The following is a 25627-nucleotide window of genomic DNA, read 5'->3' as shown; positions in this document are numbered from 1 at the left end:
CAGGAACAAAATAGAGGTTTACGAGGATATATGGAAACCATTTAATGACTATCAGAGAAGGGAAGATATACAGTAGGAGGGCTTCTATAGGATACCGCTCTCTCCCGTGGTCAGTTGACCCCGGGGAAGAGCGGAGTGGAGCGCAGGGGTGTAGCTCCAGATTCTCGGCCCCATGAAAGAATGTATTTGTAGGCCCCCAGTGAATGCGAGCGCGGGTAAGCGCGCAAGCGAAAATTTTTTTGGCCATTTTTTTATTGATGAAAACGCATAATATGGTTTTTACCTATACATTCGGATCAGCAGTTCAGCACCTGCACTGTTGGTGGGTGAGCCTAGTAAAGGATGTCGCATTGCGTTCATCTTCAATGAATGGACCAATGCAATAGTCTACCAAAGCCCCCCCTCTCTCTCTATATATCTCACACACACACACACACACACACACACACACACACACACACACACACACACACACACACACACACACACACACACACACACACACACACACACACACACACACACACACACACACACACACACACACACACACACACACACACACACAAACACACACACACACTTCAGAAACAAACATAGTATCAATGAGAGCATCAATAATACACCTGAGTGATGTCTAGTAAATTTTTTTTTTTTTTTTTTTTTTTGGGCCCCCCCCCCCCCAGTGCTGGGCCCTTGGAATCATCCTAAGCTACCCCCCCCCCAGCTACGCCCCTGAGCGGAGGCACGCCATTGAAGGTGTTGTAAAGATGTCATTTATTATTATTATTATTTTTTTTTTTCACTTATTTTGATCTATGTATGAGTTACTGTATGTGGACAGTGACTTGAAATGTAAACAAGTGCAAAGTATAGTAATCGATGACTTAATGGAAGGTATAACTGTGGAAATTGAAATGGATAAGGTGAAGAATATTGTTGTTACTTGTGTATACAGAACACCAGGGTCAAGCATAGAATCATTTAAAGACAGTTTGGAAGAGTTATTGAATGGGTTAAATGAGAGCAAAACATGTCTGATTTGTGGAGACTTTAACATTGATCTCTTAAAGCAATCTAATCACTGCACGTCAGATTTTGTGGATGCTCTATACGGCAGAGGGTTCTACCCACTGATCACAAAACCCAGTAGAGTAACCTCAACTTGTGCTACATTAATTGACAATATTTTTATAAACACTTTGGAGAACAATATTAAAAGCGGACTTGTGATAAATGATATTAGTGACCACTTACCTATATTTGTAATATATGACTGTCAATTTAAGACAAAGAAGGAAGAAAACTCCCTTAGATACACAAGGGTAAGAACTGATGACACAATAGCCAAGTTCAGGAATGATCTGGTTAATGAGGAGTGGAAAGGGGTTTATGTGGAAGAAGTAAATGCTGCATATGAGGCATTTTTGGACATTTACTTGTCGCTGTATGAAGAACACTGTCCAATGGTAGTACGGAAGCAAAAATGAAATTATAAAATAAAACCCTGGATGACAAAGGGTTTACAAAATGCAAGTAAAAAGAAAAACAAACTCTATAGAGATTTTATCAAATTAAGAACAAAAAAGGCTGAAAATCAATATAAAGCTTACAAAAATAAATTAACTACTATAATTAGAAATGCAAAGAAAGAACACTATAATAATGTCTTAAAGGAAAATAGAAATAATATCAAAGAAACTTGGAAGATTTTACGAAATGTCATTGGAAGCAAAGCTGTATCTGCAGATTTACCCAATTACTTCATTAATGACAACAATACGGTTATTAAAAACGTGAATGAAGTGGTAAATGAATTTAATTCATTTTTTGTAAATGTAGGCCCAAACCTTGCTAAGAATATCCAAAGTCATAATGAAGGGAAAGCAAATAAAGACTGGACAGGGGAAAGTAAAGTGTTGCAGTCTATGTTTCTAGGACATGTGAGTGAAAGACAAATTATAGAAATAGCATTAAATTCAAAAAATAAGACATCAACTGACAGTGATGGAATTGACATGATAATTGTGAAGAAGACCATTGATTGTATAATTAACCCCCTGTGTCATGTTTTTAATCTTTCCTTTCAAACAGGCACCTTTCCAGACAGAATGAAAATAGCAAAGGTTATTCCTCTATTTAAATCTGGCGACAAACACAGCTTTACCAACTACAGACCAGTGTCTTTGCTTTCACAATTTTCCAAGATTCTTGAAAAAGTGTTTGCTCATAAATTAGATAGTTTTATTGAAAAGAATAACCTGCTGAGTGAGAGTCAGTATGGATTCAGGGCAAATCGATCAACAGCCTTAGCCTTAATGAATATATATGAAGAAATAACCACAGCAGTAGATGAGAGGAATTACACAATAGGGGTGTTTATTGACTTAAAAAAAGCATTTGATACGATAGATCATCACATTTTAATTTCTAAATTACAAACATACGGTGTGAGAGGGGTGGCGATGAACTGGTTAAGTAGCTATCTTGAAAATAGACAACAATATGTACAACTCTCTGGTTACACATCTGAATGTATGAATATTGAATGTGGTGTCCCTCAAGGTTCGGTCCTGGGGCCCAAACTTTTTATTTTATATATTAATGATATATGTGAAGTGTCAAACATATTGCAATTTGTTTTATTTGCTGACGATACAAATTTCTTCAGTTCAGGAAAATACCTTAAAAAATTAGCAGATGACATTGTAAATGAAATGTGTAAACTTAAGATATGGTTTGATAACAATAAGCTATCCCTAAATTTGGAAAAAACGAAATGTATGATATTTACTAATCGAAAGAAGGACAATGTGGCATTATGTATTGACGGAGTTAATATTGAAAGAGTATCCGAGTTAAAATTTTTGGGTGTTATGTTGGATGAGAAATTGACATGGAAGCCACATATAATGTACATAAAAAATAAGGTAGCCAAGAGTGTTTTTGTTTTGAACAAGGCAAAGAATGTGCTTGATTATAATTCTATGCGAATATTATATTGTTCACTCATCCTACCATATTTGAGTTACTGTGTGGAAGTGTGGGGTAACACGTATGAAAGCAACATAAAGCCATTATTTATATTACAGAAGAGAGCAGTAAGAATAGTTCACAATGTAGATTCAAGAGAACATACCAACGAATTATTTATTAAATCCAGACTATTGAAACTTAAAGAGTTAGCTGAAATACAGACTTTATTAGTTTTGTTTAGAGCAAAATGCAGAGTATTACCAGCAAATATACAGAGGTTGTTCGTTCCCTGTCCAGATGACAGCAGAAGGAAATTAAATTTTAAACACCAATTTGCACGAACAACCTTAAAACAAAGGTGCACCTCAGTTATAGGTATCAAACTATGGAACTCCTTGCAGAACGATGAAAAGAGTTCCAATAATATATTTCACTTCAAAAGGTTGTGCAAAGAAAAGATACATAGACAGTATAGCACAGTTTAGTATAATATTACAGTTTAGCGTGTCAGGATGACGTAGCATAGAGTTGTAGTGTAGGCCAGTATGAGTATAGTAATATAGTATATAGCAGCGTAACATAAAATAATAATATATTAAAATATTGTATAATACTGTACCAATATGGTGTAGAATAAATAGTATGATTTAGTTATATGATTTAGTTATATTATAATAAAATAGAAATTAGATAGTATATAGAAGTATAATACATTATATAAGTGTGTGTGTGTGGGGGTGTGTGTGTGTGTGTGTAAATGAATGAACCTAAATATGTAGTTTGACTGATAGATAGACAAAATGGGTTTATTTATGTTGATTTAATTTGGTTGTGTTGATGTTAAATTTTTTATTTTTTTTGCAAAATGGGTATATTCTGTTTGGTTTTACACAATATGTCTATCGGTGTGTTGTGTGTGTGTAAATCTGAAGACACACATGAGAACTCATACAGGAGAGAAAACACTGTTCAGTTTAAGCTGACAATAGACATGAAAAGAAGAAGGAACAGGTTCCAAAACAGTTAGCTATATCTACAATAGGAATATCATGTATGTATGTATACTAAGCAGTATGCACAATAGGAGAAAAAGAAAAAAGAGATATATATATATATATATATATATATATATATATATATATATATATATATATATATATATATATATATATATATATATATATATATATAAATAAAGTGTGTATATGTTTTGTACATAAAACTATGAAACTTTTGTAACCTTTTGTTTTTGCAAAATGATTTACTGAATTATGTTTCTTTTTTGTATTATTTTTTGTGTGTAAATAATGTAATGTAAAAAGGGTAGGCAATTATAAGCCTCGGCTTCAGCCTACACCTTTTCGGTCATTTTTTTATTTTTTTATTTTAATATTCTACTACTATGCTTTGTAAAAGAAGACTGAAATAAAATCATTCATCATCATCATCATCATACATTGTATTTGGGAATGGGACCAAATCAAGAAGTTCTGGGGGGAGGTGGTGAATAAAATCAAAGATGTCTTCTCAGTGAATAGCCCATTAGACTCCAAAATGATATTGCTACACCTATATCCAGTAAATCTCAACCTGAGAACCAAACAATACAAATGTATTGACTTTGCTATACTGCAGGCAAAAAGAACAATAGCTTTCAATTGGAAGACATTTGACGCACCCACAATCGGTGCTTGGATTTAGAACATGGCACAATGCATGTCAATGGAGAGAATAACATATATCCTCAGGAACAAAATAGAGGTTTACGAGGATATATGGAAACCATTTAATGACTATCAGAGAAGGGAAGATATACAGTAGGAGGGCTTCTATAGGATACCGCTCTCTCCCGTGGTCAGTTGACCCCGGGGAAGAGTGGAGTGGAGCGCAGGGGTGTAGCTCCAGATTCTCGGCCCCATGAAAGAATGTATTTGTAGGCCCCCAGTGAATGCGAGCGCGGGTAAGCGCGCGAGCGGAATTTTTTTTGGCCATTTTTTTATTGATGAAAACGCATAATATGGTTTTTACCTATACATTCGGATCAGCAGTTCAGCACCTGCACTGTTGGTGGGTGAGCCTAGTAAAGGATGTCGCATTGCGTTCATCTTCAATGAATGGACCAATGCAATAGTCTACCAAAGCCCCCCCTCTCTCTCTATATATCTCACACACACACACACACACACACACACACACACACACACACACACACACACACACACACACACACACACACACACACACACACACACACACACACACACACACACACACACACACACACACACACACACACACAAACACACACACACACTTCAGAAACAAACATAGTATCAATGAGAGCATCAATAATACACCTGAGTGATGTCTAGTAAAAAAATTTTTTTTTTTTTTTTTTTGGGCCCCCCCCCCAGTGCTGGGCCCTTGGAATCATCCTAAGCTACCCCCCCCCAGCTACGCCCCTGAGCGGAGGCACGCCATTGAAGGTGTTGTAAAGATGTCATTTATTATTATTATTATTATTATTTTTTTTTTCACTTATTTTGATCTATGTATGAGTTATCTTAATGGAGGTACCATTGAATGTATGTATTATTTCTATATGATAACAGTAAAAGTGGATTTAAAGATGCGCTAAGAGAGAGAAAAGGGGAGGGGGGAGGGGATATGTGGGTATACTTGTGGAGAAAAGGAACTAAAAATAATTGACGGCAATGAAAACCTGACTTGTGTATACTGTAAAACCCAATAAAAATATAAAAAAGAAAAAGAAACCAACTTCAACCCTGTTCTCCCTCCTCTTCACCATCTGCCTCGCCATCAACCACTCCCCCTTTGGCCCTGGAAGATAATCCATAAACCGTGCAAAGATCACAAAACACCCCATCATCAGCCTCCTCAGCCACATCAATAAACAGTTTGAGCACACCGTCACTGTACGCCTCACCCAGCACACAGAGAACACGGGCCTCCTGGGTATTCACCTGGCAGGCGTCCGTAAACACAGATCCACCACAGATAACACCCTCAGACTATCAGAAGCAATCACCCTGCAGTTTCACACACAAAAAAGATTCACCATCATGACAGTATGCTTCAACTTTGAAAAGGCTTTTTCAAAACGTCGATTGCTCTTTGGATTGCAGGACAAAAAAAACGACCATCTACACAATAGCGTTTCAAGTTCAATGTTGTCCCTCCCCACCCCATTCACTCCCCAACATGTCTCACAATTTGTCAATGACCTTCGGTTACTGGACTCACTCCAAATAAATTCCACTTGCTGAGGAAAAACCATACAATAGAAACCTGGTCCAAATGTAACGTGCCACCGGTTCATGGACTGTTCTCCCCTGCTCTATACCTCTCCCCGTCCCTGTATGTTTGTTTGTTCCTTGTATTTCTGTCCCACAGAGCTCGTCGAAGGAGGTCGAGAGGGCTGACTGAGACGGCTTGGGTTGGGGTGGATGGTTTGGGCCGGGGTTAAGCGTAATAAGAGTTAGTGAGAAGGATATGAAGACGTTTCAGATACATTGAGGGGAGTTACCGTGGCGTTAATGATGCTGGAGTTACGGGAGGATATGAGATCCAAGGAGCTGCCTGCTTTGCGAGTGGGAAGCGTGACAGTGGGAGTCAGGTCAAAGGATTTTTAGGAGATTGTTTGCGTTTTCAGTTGTGCCTTTGTAATCTAATCTAATTCAAATTCTACTTTCTCTTAGAAAATCTTATATTTTTAGGGCGGCTAAGTGGCGCAGTGGGCAAGGCGCTCGCCACCAACGCAGGGGATGCTGGGTTCGAGCCCAGCTCTCGGCGTTGCTTCCGGTTTGGCTGGTCGTCCATACTAATACAATTGGCAGTATTAGGGGGTGGGAAAGCCGGTGGGTGGGGATCGGACGTTGTGGACAGCGACTCCTACAGGTCGGTTGGTGCGCCTGTACAGCAGAATCAGGAAGCGACGGGGGCAGCGTGAGCCTCCCACGCGCTACTCCTCACCACTGAGAGATCGCGCTTTGATTGATTGATTGAAAACTTTATTAACAGATTGCAGAATGGGTACAGTACAGTACAGCTCAATACATACAATTGTTAAGGGGATGCAGACCAGAGAAAGACTTTCGTCTTGTTTACATCAGGGTCCCCCATTTTCAATTCATCATAACATATATGACATACATGACATACAGATAGACAGTACTGCTACATCTATACATTTATGACATACCAGATTTGCAGTTACAGTACTGTTTGTGATACAAAAAGAGTCCAGAAACAAAAATAAATAGTATATACATTTGACGTAGAAACTGTACATTGGATTGGTTAGGTGGGGGTGGGGGGGGGACTGTACATTGGAGGTGGTTGGGTGGGTGGGGGGGGGGGGGGGGTTGGGTAGGAGTGGGGGGGGGGGGGGGGGGGGGGTTGGGTAGGAGGGGGGACACTGTACAACTGTACAAACAAAACTGTACATTGGATTATTGACAAGACCATACTTGGTAATTTACTGTACATTGGAGGGGGTTGTGTTCGGACATTTACAGGGGCCAGTTTCGAGTTGCAGTCTCCCTTAGGTGTTTTTTGAGAGTGTTTTTGAAAGTGGGTAGTGATTCACATTCCTTTACAGCTTTGGGTAGGGCGTTCCACATTGATGTGGCATAATTGCGAAACGTGTTTAGTCCCTTGTTTGAGCCGAATCTGGGTTTAACATCACCTGCACGCTGTGCAGGTGAAAAAGATGCGACGGCTGCCTCCTTGTGTACCTGAGGGGACACGTGATGCAAGGCTTCGTCCACATTGCAGCCGGCCAGTCGGAGGCATGGTCTAACAACGTTCGAGACAGGGGAGGGGAGAATTGGATCATATGAAATTGGGATGGGAGAAAAAAAATTTAAATGGGGAGAAAAAGTAGATAAAAAAAAATGAAAAATCTTATATTTAATATTTTCCTTACTTTGGTATAATTCTACACACTGCACAGTTGAGTGAGGGAGCTTTGCTCTTGGTCGCAAATAATGGCTGTGGAGATGTGTCATATCATAAAATTAAGCTTGACAGTCAGTTGGCTATATCTGTAGACAGTATACATACAGTAACAGTGCCCCTTTAAGTCTACACCATTTCAAAATGCCCACATTTTGTTGCCTCACAGCCTAAAATAAAAAAAACAAACAAACGCAAAAACAAAGTTGTTCCACCTTTATTCACACATGTGTACCAATTTAGAAACAAAAAGAAATCGCAACATTTCTGAAAGTAAAAAAAAATTAAAATTAAGTGTACACCCTGTTTGAATCTTATTGGACATTCCTCATTACAGAACTGTTCAAGCTCAGTGATATTGGCGGCACGGTGGTGTAGTGGTTAACACTGTCGCCTCACAGCTAAAAAGGTCCTCCTGGGTTCAATTCCCGCTTGGGGACCAGGTTACCGCGTTGCCAGGTACCCAGGTGGGGTATCTCCCGGGCCTTTCTGTGTGGAGTTTGCATGTTCTCCCCGTGCCGAAGACAGACAGGAGCACTTGGATTGGTCCCCTGCGGCCTAGCCCCATGTCTGTCCCCGGCTGCCCTTGGGGGGGAAGGACGACAGGATGGGAAAAGTGCAGAGAGACATTTAATCTGTGTGGGTGTGTGTGGGTGTTAAATTAATCTGCATGACAATTAAAGACCTCTTATTGCGTGGGATCGCATCAGGTGGCCTCGATGGCCTGCACTCTTCAAGTCTTCGTCTCGTTGTCAGGCTGGAAGGTGACCTTCCTTCCCAATTTACAAGTTCTTGCATCGGGTAGCAGGTTTCTCTCAAACTCTGTTCTGTGCTTTGCTTCATACATTTAAATTTATATCATGACAAGTATCCCAGTAGTCCCTGCTGATGAAAAAATGCCCCATACATACAGATGGATGGTGATCTTTGGATGATGTGCTGCATTGGTTTTTTAACCAAATGTAACATTTACACCAAACAGTTCTATCTTGGTTTTGTTTGACCACAACACTTTCTTTCCCGTGTGGCTTCAGAATGATGTCTTCTACTATTACCATGCCCATACCCAGGGGTGCAGTGGTCATGCCACACGGTACCACGCCATCCCAGCACTTTTCTGAGCAGAAGTACGCGCCGGGTTATTGGTACACGCACACAAAAATGCATTCACAACTTTCACTCGACTCGTCGTCCGTGCGCCAAGTACCGGCACTTATCTATCACCTAGTCTTTGCATAGCAATAGCATAACAAAGAACGAGAAGTGCAAAACCTAAATACAAGCCCTGTGGGGGTTTGCTTGAGCTGTGGAGCTCTCACTATGTGACAAATGGTCCCGACTGGAAGGATGAGACATTTCTTATAAGTTGTGCTTCAGAAGGAAACTGTCCTTCTGTAAACTGTAAGTTACATTGTTAATTTAGTTTGTATTTACTTTTCTAGTTTAAGTTAATTCAATTAAAGAGATTGTATCTACAATTACATTTAAAACATTGTTTGTTTTTCAACCATATCTGTTGACAATATAATTTCTTTATATATTGAAGGCTACATCCTGCTACCTTTTTCAGCTTCTCTATTTCAATGCAATATTTTCAAAAACTAAACTAAAACTAGTAATTTCCTATACAAACATGTTTCCTATAACTTACCCGGTCCTACTGGACCGGCCATTGGACTCTCACCACCTCCATTCATAAACAATACGCTACTGCCATCCGGTGGCCTGATTCAGGTGTTGCAGCTCTGTGTTCAAGTTTCTCAAGTTTCAAGTTTCTTTAATAGTTGTCATACAGAAGTACAGAATACTTTTATACAAAATGCTTCTTACTGTTACGCTCCAGAGACTGTGCTAGACCAGGGATGCGGGAAGGGGGGGTGCGGGGGGTGCTGCAGCACCCCCTCTCAATTATTGCAAAAAAAAAAAAAAAAAAAAAAAAAATTTATGGCAGTATTTATATATTTGTATATACTGTAACTGTATAACTGTAACACTGTATATTATAAGTTTATCCTGCTCAAAGCACGTCACCATTTTAATATTGTGTGTATTGAGCCGTACTGTATTGTAGCCATTCTCCAATCTGTTAAATAAAGTTTTCATTCATTCATTACACTACTGTATGTACACAATTATACGTGTAAAACCGAGTAGATTTTCGAGTGATGACAGACTGTCACAGACTGATTGAATGACAGGTGAAACAACTAATTGTATTCACCTCCCGTCTCCCGCCCTTCCCACGCGCCACGAACCACTGAGCTACTGTGATACAGTGCTTGCGCAGTCAGTCGATTTGAGCTAGTAGTCAGACTTTGCTAGCACAGAATGTCTCACTCGCAGAAAAGAAAAATATCAGATTTATTTTCGAAACGTCCCGCCGGTCCCAGTGACAGTCCCACTAAATCTGATAAACGTCAGAGAGAGACAGAGACGACAGGTTCAGCCTCAGCATCAGGTATTGAAGAGTTAACTGAGTCTGTTCCCCTATACCCCCCCTCGGGCGCCAGGGGCTTCCACTGAGGGGTGATGCACAGGGTGCGATCTACGAGGGGAGCCCGGACCGCTATAGCTCCCCTAGATCAGACATCAGCTCCCCTGCAAACTTGATTTGCGATTTTTTGGGGGGTCTCTAAATTACTATTATATATTATTCACTGACAGTGAAGCTGACAGAGCAGCAGGAGGCGGGAATCGGATCATCTACAGGCGCAATTACACCTGCGGCTGGTGCTGCTCCGGTGGCCGTGGGGACTATTATTAGTTAAATATAAATCATTGTTTTGAGATTCACGTCACTCACAGTGGTGACTGTGGTGGGCGTCAGCGTCACTGCAGGCAGCCAATGTATCGATTCGTCGCAGCCAATGTAAATGCAGCAAGCAAATAAATGTAGCCTATTAGGGTCTTCAAATATGATATGAAATATGGGCGCGTTTCCTAGTGGTCGAAGCAAGCTCAGTGACTCGTCAGTCGAGAAAATAATGCTTGGGACCAGGAGTATTTGAATATTGTTAGTAAGTCAGGAGTCTGAGAGATAATCATCTCTATCTAACTAAATAGATACTTTTTTTTATCATGGAATGTGCTGTGGAAGCCCCGTCCAGACGGCCGGACGGTAAGTGAGTTGTCTACTCTAACTCTACTCTACCTACTACAGGCTACAGACTAGTAACGTCTGCGATTACACAGTCCGACTCCTGAGCACTCCTCGCTGAGAGGCGCGCCGCGCACCCCCCCCCCCCCCCCCCCCCCCGACGCGGCTCACCCAAAGATCATGCTATGGGTCGCACACTGGTGATGCAAATAGGGATGGGGTGTTATGGCAGCTCATGATGGAAAGAGTGCGCACCGAGTCTGATCCCGAGTTGAAGAATTGGCTCCAAAAGAGAGACAACTGGATGTCCAACAACATCCAAAACGAAATCTTACAGCTGCTTGCCCATGATATTCAGCGACAAATTAGAGGCAAAGCATCCAAAAGCCCAATCTTTGGCTTGAGCGCTGACGGAACCACTGATGTCACTCACTGGAAAAGAACAATTCTCGTGTAATATACAGTTAGCCGATGACAACTTGGAAGCTCAGAACTTCTTTTGGGGTTTTTACAATGCCCGGCCCAGACACAACAGCCGAGAGGCTGTTTTTGTGTATAAAATACTTTTACGCCTCGACCTGCCCATGGAGAGGCTGATAGGATACTGTTTTGACGGGGCCAGCAACATGTCTGGGGGGTACAGGCTAGACCAGGCGTTCCCAAATTTTTCAGGCCGCGACCCAAAAAAAACGGTGTCAGAGAGCCGCGACCCCCACTATTATAGGAGGTAAAAAAAATTATTTTAAATGGAAATGTATGGTTGAAACATGCAAACGTTCAAACGCACACACACTAATAAGCATTGGAGGCTTTTAACCAGGGCCGGACTAGGGAAATCATTCAGGCCAGGAAATATAGCCCCAGTCAGGCCACTTTTTAAGCAGGGGGTCTGGGGGTCCCCCACCAGGATTTTTTTTGTTACAAAGACTTAATTTCCTGCATTCTGGTGCAGGCATTTTTTTTTATTTGTACCCTTTAAATGCCAGTGTTTGTGATGGCATCACAACTTATTGTTAAAAAACAGGCTAGCATATGTATGATTAGCAACAACACAGATTTTTATGGATTTTCAGTTTTTTGTAATTGATAAATACAATATTTTATTCAACTTCAGCCCTGATCATAACACCACATATTCATTTTATAATTCTAACCCTTTAAATGCCAGTGTGTGTGATGGCATATATTTGCAATATATCAAATGCAAAGTAAATTTTTCTGGGGGGGATTATTACAGGCTAGCATGTGTCAATGATTAGCAGTTTTTCGTAAGGATCCCGCCTCCACCAATCACATGCGGCTCCCTTTGTGTGTGTGTGAGAGCAAGAGAGAGAGAGAGAGAGAGAGAGAGATAGTTCTCCAACTTGTGTGAGTTGCAGTGATCTCCTGGTTGTTCCCCACCTAGGTTATCTAACTATTGCGCTGCTGCAACTAGAAACACTGGCCTGGCCTGCTTCTAAGTTCAATGGCCTGACCAAAAAAAAAAAAAAAAAAAAAAAAAAATGTCTTCATCTGGCGACCCCCCAGCACCCCCTGCCGTTTTATAGTTCCCGCGTGCCTGTGCTAGACAAGATAAGTATGAAATAAAATAGTATAGCATGTAAAATAGAAGTAAAAAGAGGTCACAGTGTTCAGTATAGACATATGTACAATGTTCGATGCAGAATAGAAGTAACTGAGTTACCATACAATATACAATATACTATGCAATGTACTAATATACAATACTATATAGTGCAGAGCAGAAATGGGATGAGGTACAATTTAGGTACAATTTACAGTAAGGTGTACGAGTTGTAGTGCAAATCCTTTACCAATAAATATAAAGTGTAAAGTGTGTTTCGGTGATCTAAAGTGTGGAGAGTGGGTGCTGCAGTGTGTTGTTTGTTTAAGTGAGTGTGTGCGCGTGGGTGTGTGTGCTGTGTGCATTTGATGGTTGTTGCATAGTGTTTATTGTTCGTTGAGCAGCCTGATGGCCTGGCGATAGAAGCTTCTTCTGAGTCTTTCTGTGCTCGCCTTAAGACTCCGGTATCGCTTGCCTGACCGCAGCAGTTCAAAGAGGCAGTTGTTCGGGTGGCTGGAGTCCTTGCACGTGGCATCATTTAAACAGAGTACAGGCACTTCTGATATTACGACTGCACCCCTGCCCATACCTGCACCCCCCTCCCCCCTTACCCATACTGCTATGATGCCCGAATTTCCCCAAGGGGATCAATAAAAGAATATCTTATCTTATCTTATCTTAAGGAGCTTTAATGATAATCTTCCCTCAGCCTCCGTTAATATACAGTAAGTACCTGACATTTAAAACTCCTTGAATTACGGGGGGATTGTGCGATTGTCTGTCTGTCTGTCTGTCTGTCTGTCAGGCATCCACCAAGTACATTACTTAACCACCGGTGTAAAAAACCTATTTAGTTCATTTGAACATATCAGTTCCCACATTCATCAAATAGAAAAAATCTCTCATTTGCAAATTACTAAGCGTGTTATCAATACTTAGCCAGACAACATTATAAACTGAATGTGTGTGCACGGACAGCAGAGCTATTTTATAGATCTGTGCAGCAGAGTTGCAGTACAGAGTAGCTGACGTTTCACGTTCACTTTGAGAGTGGATTTGAAGCAGAGAGAAAAGGCTCTTGACATTACACATTGATGGCAGAGGATTTGGCAATCTTTCGGATTTAAACCCTGCAGCAGCGAAGGCTCGACTGGAGAGGAGTTCAGAGGACCAGTCCAGACCAACAGCAGCAGTATGTTTGCGCGATGTAATGCTGCAGCTACATTGATCTGTCAGATAGTAAATAGTCTATTGGATAATTTTTTTTAAATTAGACTCTGTCTGTCTAATAAATGGATACTAATCATTGAAAATTATTATTGAAAATGAGATGGACAGACACAGCGGATCAATGTAGCTGCATAACGTTAAAGATCAAAGTGAGCGCTCTACAGATATTGAGCATCATTATGTAAAATGTCCGGTGTCACTGGTAATACCAGCATTGTCATGAGTTTATTCGTTTTCAGAAATTTCACATCATGGGCGGCCGGGTAGCACAGCAGACTAAGCGTCTGTCTACCACCGCAGAGACACTGGTATCGAATCCGGCTGTCAGCGGTGCCTCCGGCTTGGCCGGTCGTCATACTGGCACAATTGGCAGTGTCAGCGGGAGGGAAGCCGGTGGGTGGTAATCTGGTCATTGTAAACAGTGACTCCTACAGGTCGGTCAGGGCACCTGCACAGCGAGGGAGGGAAATGGTGAAGGTGGTGTGATCCTCCCACGCGTTACACTTCACCAATGAGAGTCCGCGCTGTCAGGTGCTGGCTGTCTCCTGTGTCTTGGAGGAAGCATGTGATGGACTTCAGGGCTCCCTAGACCGACCAGTGGGGGGCACATGCGCGCAACGACCAGGAAGTGGAGGGGGGAATTGGCATAACGACAAAAAATTGGGATGGGAGGAAAATACAGAAAATAGGAGGAGAAAAAGTGGATAAAATAATTTTTGTTCACATCATCATGGCAACCCTACTGTTATCTGGAGCACATTACATCCTGCTACATGGCCATGGTGGATGAAACGTGGCACATAGGCTGACAGCAGACCAGGGGGCCTGAATACTTTAGACAACAAATGTTTGTTTCCGCGTCTCTGATTGGCCAGGTCATTTCTGGTCATGTGACATGTACGCCCAATCGTGGGACCACAAGTTTCTACACTGGTTAAGCTTAGGCGCTCTTTCGAAGTTGGTTAAGGTTAGAGTTTGTCTTGGAGCAGGGGTCTCAAACTCAATTTACCTGGGGGCCGCTGGAGGTAGAGTCTGGGTGAGGCTGGGCCGCATCAAATATTCCACAAAAAAAGGGTTTCAAGTATTCCAAAAAAAAGTACAACTGATCCAATCTTCTCAATCTTTAGCAATAACATTTCATGAACAGTTCTTCAGAACATGAACGGTTCTTCAGAACATAGGCTTCTCAGTGGTGTCAGTTGACTCATCCACAGCTATGGAAGTGCACTGTGCATTTTTTTTTATTCTATCACAAAGCTGTTTAATCAAATCACCAGCCAGTATTTCAGTTATTCTGGTTGCTGTGCGATCTGAGGGGGATTTGCTTTTGTTTGCCTTCAAACATGGTTTCCATCACTTCAGTCATACATTATTTTATTATGTATGCATCAGAGAGAGAGAGAGAGAATGGCTTCTTGCCACTGAGTGAGGACTTGGTATCGACGAGTACACGTAAATTCTAGCCTCCGATGCCACCCTGCGGAGAGTGAGGATTATAAAATGAACTTGTTTTAAAGTGTGATGCTGTTTGTCATTTTAACAGCAGATACACTTTCTTAAATTCCATTGTCCCCGACAGAGCGTGTGACGGGGAGCTCGGACGGGATGTGTTTTGCTTGGTGTTATGATAGCATTAGCTGAAAAGCTAGCTAGTTGGAACAACATCCGCTTTAACGTTACATCAAATCAGATGATGGCCTGTCCTTTCTCCAGGACCTGACACTGTCCGTCTATCAACAATAATGCACCCACGGTGAATCGTATTTAAGTCAAGTAGCTACTGACTAGCGTTAGCTGACTAACGTTATTAAATGTCAATGTGAAAACCTTGCGGGGAAGACGAGCTAGGTCAGCTAGCTTAGCTTGACAACGGTACCGTGGCTAAAGTTGGTGCTATTCATAATCCAGCAATAATGGCTGCAGACCTGCAAGCAAAGTACAGCAAGTTTCAAGTGCCAAAGGATAAGAGTCTGAGGCGGAGTCTCAAAAGAGAATGTTGAATATTTATTTTGCATCGATAATCACAACATTTGAACGTTACTACTAGCCAGAGCCTCTGCGACTGCTACTAGCTTACAGACTGGGTAGCGAGTGCAACACCGTCTAATGTCCGTGCGGATCATTGGAGTAGGGTATATCTGCAGTGCCGCAGCCCCATAAAACGTCCAACTCTCGCGCAACGACTTGGCAAACAGTTGCGCGCGGGCCGCATTAACACTAAACTTTGATGTCAAGTAGGGGGCCGCAAAATATCATCCCGCAGGCCGCAAATGGCCCGCGGGCCGCGAGTTTGAGACCCCTGTCTTAGAGCATGGCGATAGAACGCCAGGTAGTTTGCAGGCTGTTAGACCCGGAAATAGGCGCAGAACTTGCTGTCCCACGATTGGCGCACATGTCAATCAGAGCGCAAAACTGGAACGCGGAAACAAACATTTGTTGTCGAAAGTATTCACACGGCCAGGGGTGTGATTTCTGGAATATTTTCCAAATCATTGAACAACAAGTCATTTGAAACAATTTCCATCATTGTCCATTGAAACACATATTCAGTATGAAGTTACACCTTTTGAACACAAGAGGGCGATACTACACAGATTCACTGGTAATCAGCTCTCTAGCACCTGTTTAAAACATGCCACAGTGGGGCGCTCCAGTAGCACACCACATAGCGCGCTGAGTCACGAAGCGGCCGTCCCGGGTTCGTTTCCATGCAGTCCCTGGCAACCATTTGCCGCATGTCTTCCCTACCTCTCCTCCCGTTCTCCCTCTCTCCCTCTATCGGTCCTGCGTGGCCGCAAAAAGCTGAAAATGCTATAAATAAAAGTAAAAGAAATAAAAATACATGCCACAGTGAACCTATTGTCATTGATATACTTATACATTTATTAATTAATTTCCATCATTGTCCATTGAAATAAGCCCCACCCCTTTCATGCCTCATGAACCGTTTATCATAGAGACCTATGGGAGGTGTCAATTAAAGGTTTATTCCAAACAAATAGTTTTAAGGTTTATTCCACCCTTTATATTATAACTATTTTATTGATTTAATTTAATTTAATTTAATTGTCCTGTCATTATTGTTATTATTAGTATTGCTGTTACTGTCCTGTGATGTCTTGTTTATTATTATTGTTACTGTATTGTGTTGTGTCTTGTTTCATGTGGGAGAAAAAAGAAAATAAAGAAAACTTTATCACAAAAAAAAGGTTTATTCCACCCAAATAGTTTTAAAGGTTTATTCCACCCAACAGTGTAATAGTGTGGAATAGTGGAATAGTGGAATAGTTTGTAATAGTATAATAGTGTGTAGTAGCTTAATGCTGAACTGGACAGCAAGAGGCAACTGAAAACAACGTCTAATTTCTCTCTACATTCACTAGCACTGTGAGAGATCAAATAAATTATTCATAATTGATGTGTTATTCGCCACATTTCTATACAAGTAATATTCATACTGGTTTACATAAACAATTTGACAGTATTTCACATCTTTGCTGAGCAAGAGTTTTGTGTGAAAGGAATTAAAGACCTGTCCCATATAGACGCCTGTCCCAAACATAGGCCGGTTAAGTTCAGTGATTGAATTGAAACAAATAAAAGCCTGGGCTTTTAATTGAAGTTTGACAGTAATCGAGTAATATAGTAATAGTGTAATAGTCTCATAGTGTACTAGGAATAATGCGGGGAGATCTGCTTTCATTGGTCTATGTTTGCCCCCTCCCCTACACTTAAGACCCGCCTACCAGCAACAAAATGGGTGGCTGCTGCCTGGTGGAGATTTACGCTCTACTGAGCACACCTTTCTACCTTGTTTTTGGAATCACTTTATTTTTCAATGACATTTTATCCTGTCGTTAGTAGTCTGTGGCTGCTGGGGCCTGAGAGCTATGCTGAAATGTTTTAACCCCCTCCTGAATAACAACTCACTGTTTAGCCTCTACTACCACGCTCCCCTCTGCCATTTAGGCTATGTTCACACTGCAGGCAAATAGTGGCCCAAATCAGATTTGTTTTTGCTCATAATGTGACTGTTTTTTCTTCACGACAGTATGAACAGCACAAATCACATCAAATCAGATTTCTTTCAACTCTGATTTAGGCTACTTTCACATGTATACTGATGTTTTGCAACGCGACTTTTCAAAACCACTCTCAAAGAGCACCTATACGAGAGACAGCAATTCGAAACTGGCCCCTGTAAATGTCCTAATGCAACCCCCTCCAATGTACAATAAATGTCCTATTAAACCCAATAATACACGAGACCCTCTTCTTGGGACCAAGTAAGTTTTCGTCAATAATCCAATGTACAGTTAGTCCCCCCCCACCCCGCCTACCCAACCCCCCCCCCCCCCACCTCCAATGTACAGTTCCCCCCCACCCCACCTACCAACCTCCTACCTACCAACCTCCTCCAATGTACCGTTTCTACGTCAAATGTATATAGTCCCTTTTTTAGACTCTTTTTGTATCACAAACAGTACTGTATTTGTAAATCTGGTATGTCATAAATGTATAGATGTAGCAGTACTGTCTATCTGTATGTCATGTATGTCATATATGTTATGATGAATTGAAAATGGGGGACCCTGATGTAAACAAGACGAAAGTCTTTCTCTGGTCTGCATCCCCTTAACAATTGTGTGTATTGAAGGTGGCTGGGTGGCGCAGCGGTCTAAGCGCTCGTCACCAACGCGTGGGCCGGCCGTCATACTGACTCAATTGGCAGAGTCAGCGGGAGGGGAGTCGATGAGTGGTAATCTGGTCGTTGTAAACAGCGACTCCTACAGGTCGGTCAGGGCGCCTGCACAGCAAGGACAGGAGATGTCGAGGGCAGTGTGAGCCTCCCACACATTACACCTCGCCAATGAGAGTCCGCGCTGGCAGGTGAAAAGAAGTGGCTGGCTGACTCCGCATGTATCGGATGGGACATGCGATAGATTCTTCAACCCTCCCTACGACCGACCAGTGGGGGGCACATGCGAGCAACGATCAATACTTGGGAGGGGGAAATTGGCACGACAAAAATTGGGATGGGAGAAAAACTGAAAAAGAAGGAGAAAATTTGTGTGAATTGAGCCGTACTGTATTGTACCCATTCTGCAATCTGTTAAAAAAAATTCAATCAATCAATCAATCGACCTCAGTCTGAAGTGAACAGTCATGTGACCTTTTTTTTATCCACTTTTTCTCCTCTTTTTCTATTTTTCTCCCATCCCAATTCCACTGTGCCAATTCTCCCCTCCCCTGTCTTGAACGTTGCTCGCATATGCCCCCCACTGGCCGGTTGTAGGGAGGATAGAAGCCTTGCATCACGTGTCCCCTCCGATACACGAGGAGGCAGCCAGTCACTTCTTTTCACCTGCCAGCGTGGACTCTCATTGGCGAGGAGTAACGCGTGGGAGGCTCACACTACCCCCCACCATTTTCCTGTCTCTGCTGTGCAGGCGTCCCCCAACCGACCTGTAGGAGTCGCTGTCCACAACGTCCAGATTACCACCCATCGACTTCCCACCCGCTAACTCTGCCAATTGAGTCAGTATATGACGGCTGGCCCAAGCCGGAGGCAACGCCGACAGCCGGAGTCGAACCCGGTGTCTCTTGCGTTGGTGACGAGCGCAATGTCTGCTGCGCCACCCAGCCGCCTTGTCATGCGACTTTCATGTGACGTTCACGTCCCTCGAGTCTAGACTGACATTCTCCCCCACAGTAACGTCAGCCGGCACAGATAGATATATATTTTTTTTAATATCTACTTTTTCTCCCCATTTTCTATTTTTCTCCCATCCCAATTTCGTATTATCCAATTCTACCCTCCCCTGTCTCGAACGCTGTTAGGCCATGCCTCCTACTGGTCGGCTGCAATGTGGACAAAGCCTTGCATCACGTGTCCCCTCCGGTACACGAGGAGGCAGCCTGTCGCATCTTTTCACCTGAACAGCGCAATCTCTCAGTGGCGAGGAGTAACGCGTGGGAGGCTCACGCTGCCCCCGATGCTTCCTGATTCTGCTGTACAGGCGCACCAACCGACCTGTAGGAGTCGCTGTCCACAACGTCCGATCCCCACCCACCGGCTTTCCCACCCCCTAATACTGCCAATTGTGTTAGCATGACATTCCAGATAAATTGATTCTTGCTAAAGATCTTGTAATGTAATGATTGCAATGATGTTCGGTGTGTGTGTGTGTGTGTGTGTGTGTGTGTGTGTGTGTGTGTGTGTGTGTGTGTGTGTGTGTGTGTGTGTGTGTGTGTGTGTGTGTGTGTGTGTGTGTGTGTGTGTGTGTGTGTGTGTGTGTGTGTGTGTGTGTGTGTGTGTGTGTGTGTGTGTGTGTGTGTGTGTGTGTGTGTGTGTGTGTGTGTTGGGCAAAATCTCGTTACAGATGACAAATAAACATAAACTATGAAATATTGGTGGGGAGGAATTCATTTAATTAGAATATATGTATTCTGTTCACAACCAAATGTAGATAACGACACACAGACGGAATTGTTTCTCGATTCCCTATCAAGTATCAAGGGTAACTGGGGACCAAAACACAGACTTAATGAGACCAACCACATCTGAACAGCTAAGCCCAGCCATAGACAGACGGGCTCTCCTCAGGATGGTACAAGTCATGCCAACTTGTAATCACTATCATCTGTTCTGGGATTGTTCATCCATTCTCCCTCTATGGGGGGGGGGCACAGTGGCTCGGGAGGTAGAGGAGTCGTCTGGTAATCCGGTTCGATCCCCTGCTCCTCTCAGGCCGCGTGTCGAAGTGACCTTAACCCCTAATTGCAGGTTGGCACCTTGCATGGTTGCCTCCTGCGTCAGTGTGAGTGAATGGGTAAAATGTGAGGAACAGATTGTAAAGCGCTTTGGATAAAAGCTGCTATACAAATGCAGCCATTTATCTATGGACACAAGTACATGGGAAAAGTATTGGAAGTAGAAATACCATACCAAATTTCAATCAAATTTGAAGTGTTGTATTTGTGGGAAAAGTACTGTATATCTTCAACATATTAAGGGTGGCGACCAAAAAGGCTCTCACAGGGAAGTGTGATACCGAGGGAGAATGGATGGATGTGATCCGTGAGATCTGTGCGATGGACAGATGTAAGGGATCGGGGTGTGTTTGAGGATGTGTGCAAGAGTGATGTGGATGCCTGTTTTATTTTGAATTTTTGTATTGATCTTTTTCCCCCTCCTTTTTTCCTCCGATTTTCTCCCATCCCAATGTTAGTCGTTATGCCAATTCCCAATCCCCTTCCTGGTCGCTGCGCACTTACCCCCCACAGTCGGTCTGGGAGAGTGGAGGCTACCACGTGCTTCCTCCTCCGACACACGTCTAGCCAATCAACCGCTTCTTTTCACCTGGCAGCGCGGACTCTCACTGAGAGGGTGTAACGTGTGGGAGGATCACACTATCCCCCTTAGATCCTATCCGCGCTTAGCAGGCGCCCCGACCGAACTGTAGGAGTCGCTGTTTACAACGACCCGGACCCACCCCGCCAGCTTCTCCCACCCTCTAATACAGCCAATTGTATTAGTGTGAACGGCCAGCCAAGCTGGTGACAACGCCGGGAGCTGGATTCGAACAGGCGAATCCAGCGTTTCCGGCGTTGGTGACAAACGCAATCTCCGCTACGCCACCTGACCGCCGTGGATGCCTGTTTTATTGTTTGTTTGTTTGTACTCTATGTTTATGTGCAAAAAAGAATTTAAGAAATAAAAAGATAATTATAAAAAATAGCATTTTCCCTGAACATCTATGAATAAATACAAATCTACCCATTGTTTTACACCATGTAAAGAAAATGAGATCAGAAAGAGAGTCTGTACTGGCAACTATTGAGACATTATTAGACCTTCAACAGGACATCCTGTTCCATCTGCCCTTTCAGTCTGACTGCTGAATCACTACATAATATACTGGTCTGAGGTCAGTCTGACTGGTGAATAACTACTGTACATATTCTACTGTTCTGAGATGTTCAGTCAGACTGCTGAATAACTATGAGAGGCAGGTCTTACTATATACTCAACCCTACACTAGAATGTGATCAGTTGCTTGTTTTCTAAATTAATATTGATTAGCATTAGCTTAATTAATGTGTTGTTATTTATTTTCTCGTACCTTTTGAGAGGAAATATTTTGGTATTTTCTAAATACGGAAATACTGTCCTCAGAACAGTGGCGACCTTAGGTATGTTTCACCCGTTGCAATAGACCTATCTCAAACCCTGCCCCTTTTCTTGATCCTCCAATCACAACTGTCGCTTACCTCGGACAAACAAAGTAAGCGACAGTTGTGATTGGAGGATCAAGAAAAGAGGGCAGGGTTTGAGATAGGTCTATTGAAATGGCTCACCCTCCCATAGGGCCCTGTGAGGGCTGATGGAACTCTGTTCGGCACTCGCCCGTTGGGAAGTCCAACAATCAGCTCACGCACCTGAGAGTGGTTGGCAATCAGCTCATCGGGAGACTACAAGTACAGCTGATTGCCTTCCACTCATTGCCAGGTCGTTCTGTACGCTACCATCTACTGCCGCGTCTCCGGCGTGAGACGTCGTGCCATCTACATCAGGGGTGGGCAATTATTTTCCCCAGGGGGCCGAATGAGCAACTGAAAATATGTTGGGGGGCCGGGCCAAAATTCCAAACTCAATTATGCATAATATACATTTTATTTCTATATAAAAAGCAGTAAATGGCATTGTTTTGACCCCTGGTAAGAGTGTATGTTATTATTTGGCAATTAAAAAGTGAGGTTAGCTTTCAAAAATATAATTTATTCAAATAGAATTTATTTCCAAAATGATAAACAAAATGTGAAACATTAATAACAAAGGGCATTTTGAGTTTCATATACTATTGAAACAAGGATTTTCTTAGCTTTCTAAAGACATCACATCATCTTATAGCAAAAATAAACAAGACATGGCACTGAACTGTGTAAAGAAAAGTGTACCAGTTTTGTAGCCTTTTTTACTTTACATGCCTATATTAAACATTTAATGTTTTCAGAACTGTGCAAAAAAAAGAAAAAAAATATCAAGTGTCCCATTTCACTTGTTATATTTCCACATTTTAGTGTTCTTCAGTTCTTTTTTTTTCATTCAGTGTGAGAAATCTAGTCTCTGTTGAGCTTTAACAAGTCCATCAAAGTCAGGTTGCATGTCTGAGGTGGAGATGCGAAGCACAGCTGCCAGATGTTCATCAGTGAGAGAGGATCTGTACCTGGACTTGGTAAACATCATGACTGAGAATGTCTGTTCACATATGTAGGTGGATCCAAAGAGAACCAACATCTTCTGAGCATGTCTCCTAAGCATATATTGTGCGTGTGAACGTTGACATGAAAAAAAAAAAGTAAAAAAAAAAAAAAAAAAAATATAAAAAAAAAAATGTATTATCATGTAATCTTTCGCGGGCCGGTCAGAATCAATGCCCAGGTCTGATCTACATCCTACCACCTACTGCAGCGTCTCCGGCGTGAGACGTCGTGCCATCTACATCCTACCACCTACTGCCACGTCCCCGGTGTGAGACGTCGTGCCATCTACATCCTACCACCTACTGCCACGTCCCCGGTGTGAGACGTCGGCGTCTTTTTCCCTGCTGGGACGTTTTCATGCTCCTGTGGATATTCCCTGTGTAATCACCGCTTCCGTGCGGTCCTCGTTTTTCAAGTTCCCTGTCGGCACCTTTGCCTGGTGAGTCTCTTGACTACCTGAACATTTCCGTGATGTCTTGGATGTTTTTTCGTTCCCCTCAGCGCTGCATTTTTTGTTGTTCATGGACTCTAGTGTATTTCACCCTTAAAGGGTCAGTGTTGTTTCCCCCCCCCCCTGTGAAATAAATAATGCCCTGTTTTTTGACTAACTCTCATACCTGCCTTGTGTTGTGCTATTGGGGTCGCTATACAAACCGTAACAGGCCCGACTATAACATGCAGACATTTAAACAACTTAAATATTTCCCCTTGCACTTTACGCTCTTTCAGCACCACGGACAGCTCATGGCAGCCCTGGAGAGCGAGAGCGAGAGACAGAGGCGGAGCAAGTGACCTGACTTTCAGCACCATGGACAGCTCACATCAATCCTGGAGGGCAAGAGTGAGACACAGAGAGGGAGCAAGAGATGTCCATGGTGCTGAAAGAGCGAAGAGCAATTCATTGTAAACTACTAGTAATTTCACACTTATACATAAAATATGTTGTTAATTACATTTAATGGAGTTGTTGAAGCTGTTCTTATGCCAGCTGATACATAACACATCATGCTGTTCAATGCAGACAAGTAGTTGCAGACTCATTCCAAAGCTAAAATGTAATTGTTTCAGTTTTTAATTAAGGGAATTGTTTGTTTCTATCTTGTGCTGTCCATGATGCTGTCCATTTTCTCTTTGATGTTTTTTTGGGGGGGGGGGGGGGGGGGGGGGGAGCACATTCGCTCTTGAAACGGGCCCCAGATGCTTAAATCATTCCCCGCCAACAACGAGTTTACTAGTTATTGGGAGCCAACGCTTGAATGCCAAAAACAAGTATACTCGTTATTTGATCGTTTAAATTTTTTTCGATATTTTTATTCATTATTCACCTTGGTGTTACCATAGGGAATGAGTCTGAGATCGCCAAAGTGCAATACCGGCCGCATCCAGCTAGACGGCGGTATCAAGCACCCTTTGAAACCTTGTATCTTGGCCTGTGCAATGGTCAAATGTCACCGGGCGCACTTTTCTTTGTCGAGCGAATGGAGCGGTTATAACGATCGGATTGAGAAGCGTCAAATGCTCCCGATGCATGATGTGTGGTGGATTATGTTGGCGACACGATCGACACCAATACTGGGACTCGCGATCAGATAATTGGAATATTCTTTTTGGGGTACATCCTAGTCAAGGTAAGGGCTATATGATATCAATCCTGCGTTGATCCAACCATGTCTTCACCTCGATCGCAACGTATGTGTGTAACGTCAGTCCACAACGTATGCCGTTGGTGACGATCAAAGCACGACCCCCCGCCCCCCCCTTTCATGCATCCATGATGAAACATAATACCTATGATATAGATTTGATTTGGGAATAGTAGCGTGTACAGGCAAGAAACGGCAACGTTTATAGTAGACGTAGTTGACGTATAATATATAAAATATTACTCAGCCTTTCTGGAATTACCCCAGACCACGCTATAACTATACTTATATTCACCACGGTATAACGGGGACGTATGGATGAACAAATGTATTCTTTTTCACATATTGAACGATAGATAGGTGATGTCAAATGGGCCATAGTATTGTATCCATAGCTATAATATAGAATATAGTTATAGCTCTACACACAAGGTGACACACAGCGGGGCAGTGCTACCGCGGGGCCAAGGCTAATGGCTGGCAGCCAATGAGTTAAGGCCGCCACTGCCTCAGAAGTAAGTTATTACAAATGAAATTATGGTTTTACAATAGCAGCAAAATATCAATTACAATTACCTTAAATATGTATTTCAAATACATGTAATGTACTGGACTTTCTTGCTTTGATCGTTGATACAATTGTGTACAATTGTGTTTCCAATATGCAATCATGCAGAAGAACCTCTTTAAATTGAGGTGCTTATGAGCGATCAGTGCTTATCATTTCTCAGCACGGAAAAAGAGCGTATACAAATCTAGTAATCGGCCAACATCGACTGAGACCAAACCAACTGATTATTCAACTTTTCGACTAAGAGTGGGACAGCGTTATTATAGATGCAGCTCTTTCTACATTACTAACATGTGTTTAAC

At 42.4% G+C, this 25627-nt stretch overlaps 1 protein-coding gene across 1 annotated transcript in view; it reads right to left on the bottom strand.

Annotated features, from left to right (window-relative positions):
* The window catches only part of LOC311236341 (orexin receptor type 2-like), a gene marked incomplete at both ends in the record, with an annotated part of 32150 nt that extends 8229 nt beyond the window's left edge, over positions 1 to 23921 (bottom strand). Inside the window, 2 exon segments of the mRNA XM_084338415.1 lie at positions 5756 to 5817; positions 23831 to 23921. Of these exon segments, the coding sequence (XP_084194541.1) occupies positions 5756 to 5817; positions 23831 to 23921 (153 nt within the window).
* Between the last annotated feature and the right edge of the window lie 1706 nt (positions 23922 to 25627).

Source organism: Notolepis coatsorum (assembly GCF_963971535.1).
Source record: "Notolepis coatsorum genome assembly, contig: SUPER_10_unloc_2, whole genome shotgun sequence".
In the NCBI taxonomy this organism is placed as follows: domain Eukaryota; kingdom Metazoa; phylum Chordata; class Actinopteri; order Aulopiformes; family Paralepididae; genus Notolepis; species Notolepis coatsorum.
The sequence above is the reverse complement of the archived record's forward strand: the minus strand, read 5'-3'. Positions and strand labels throughout refer to the sequence as shown.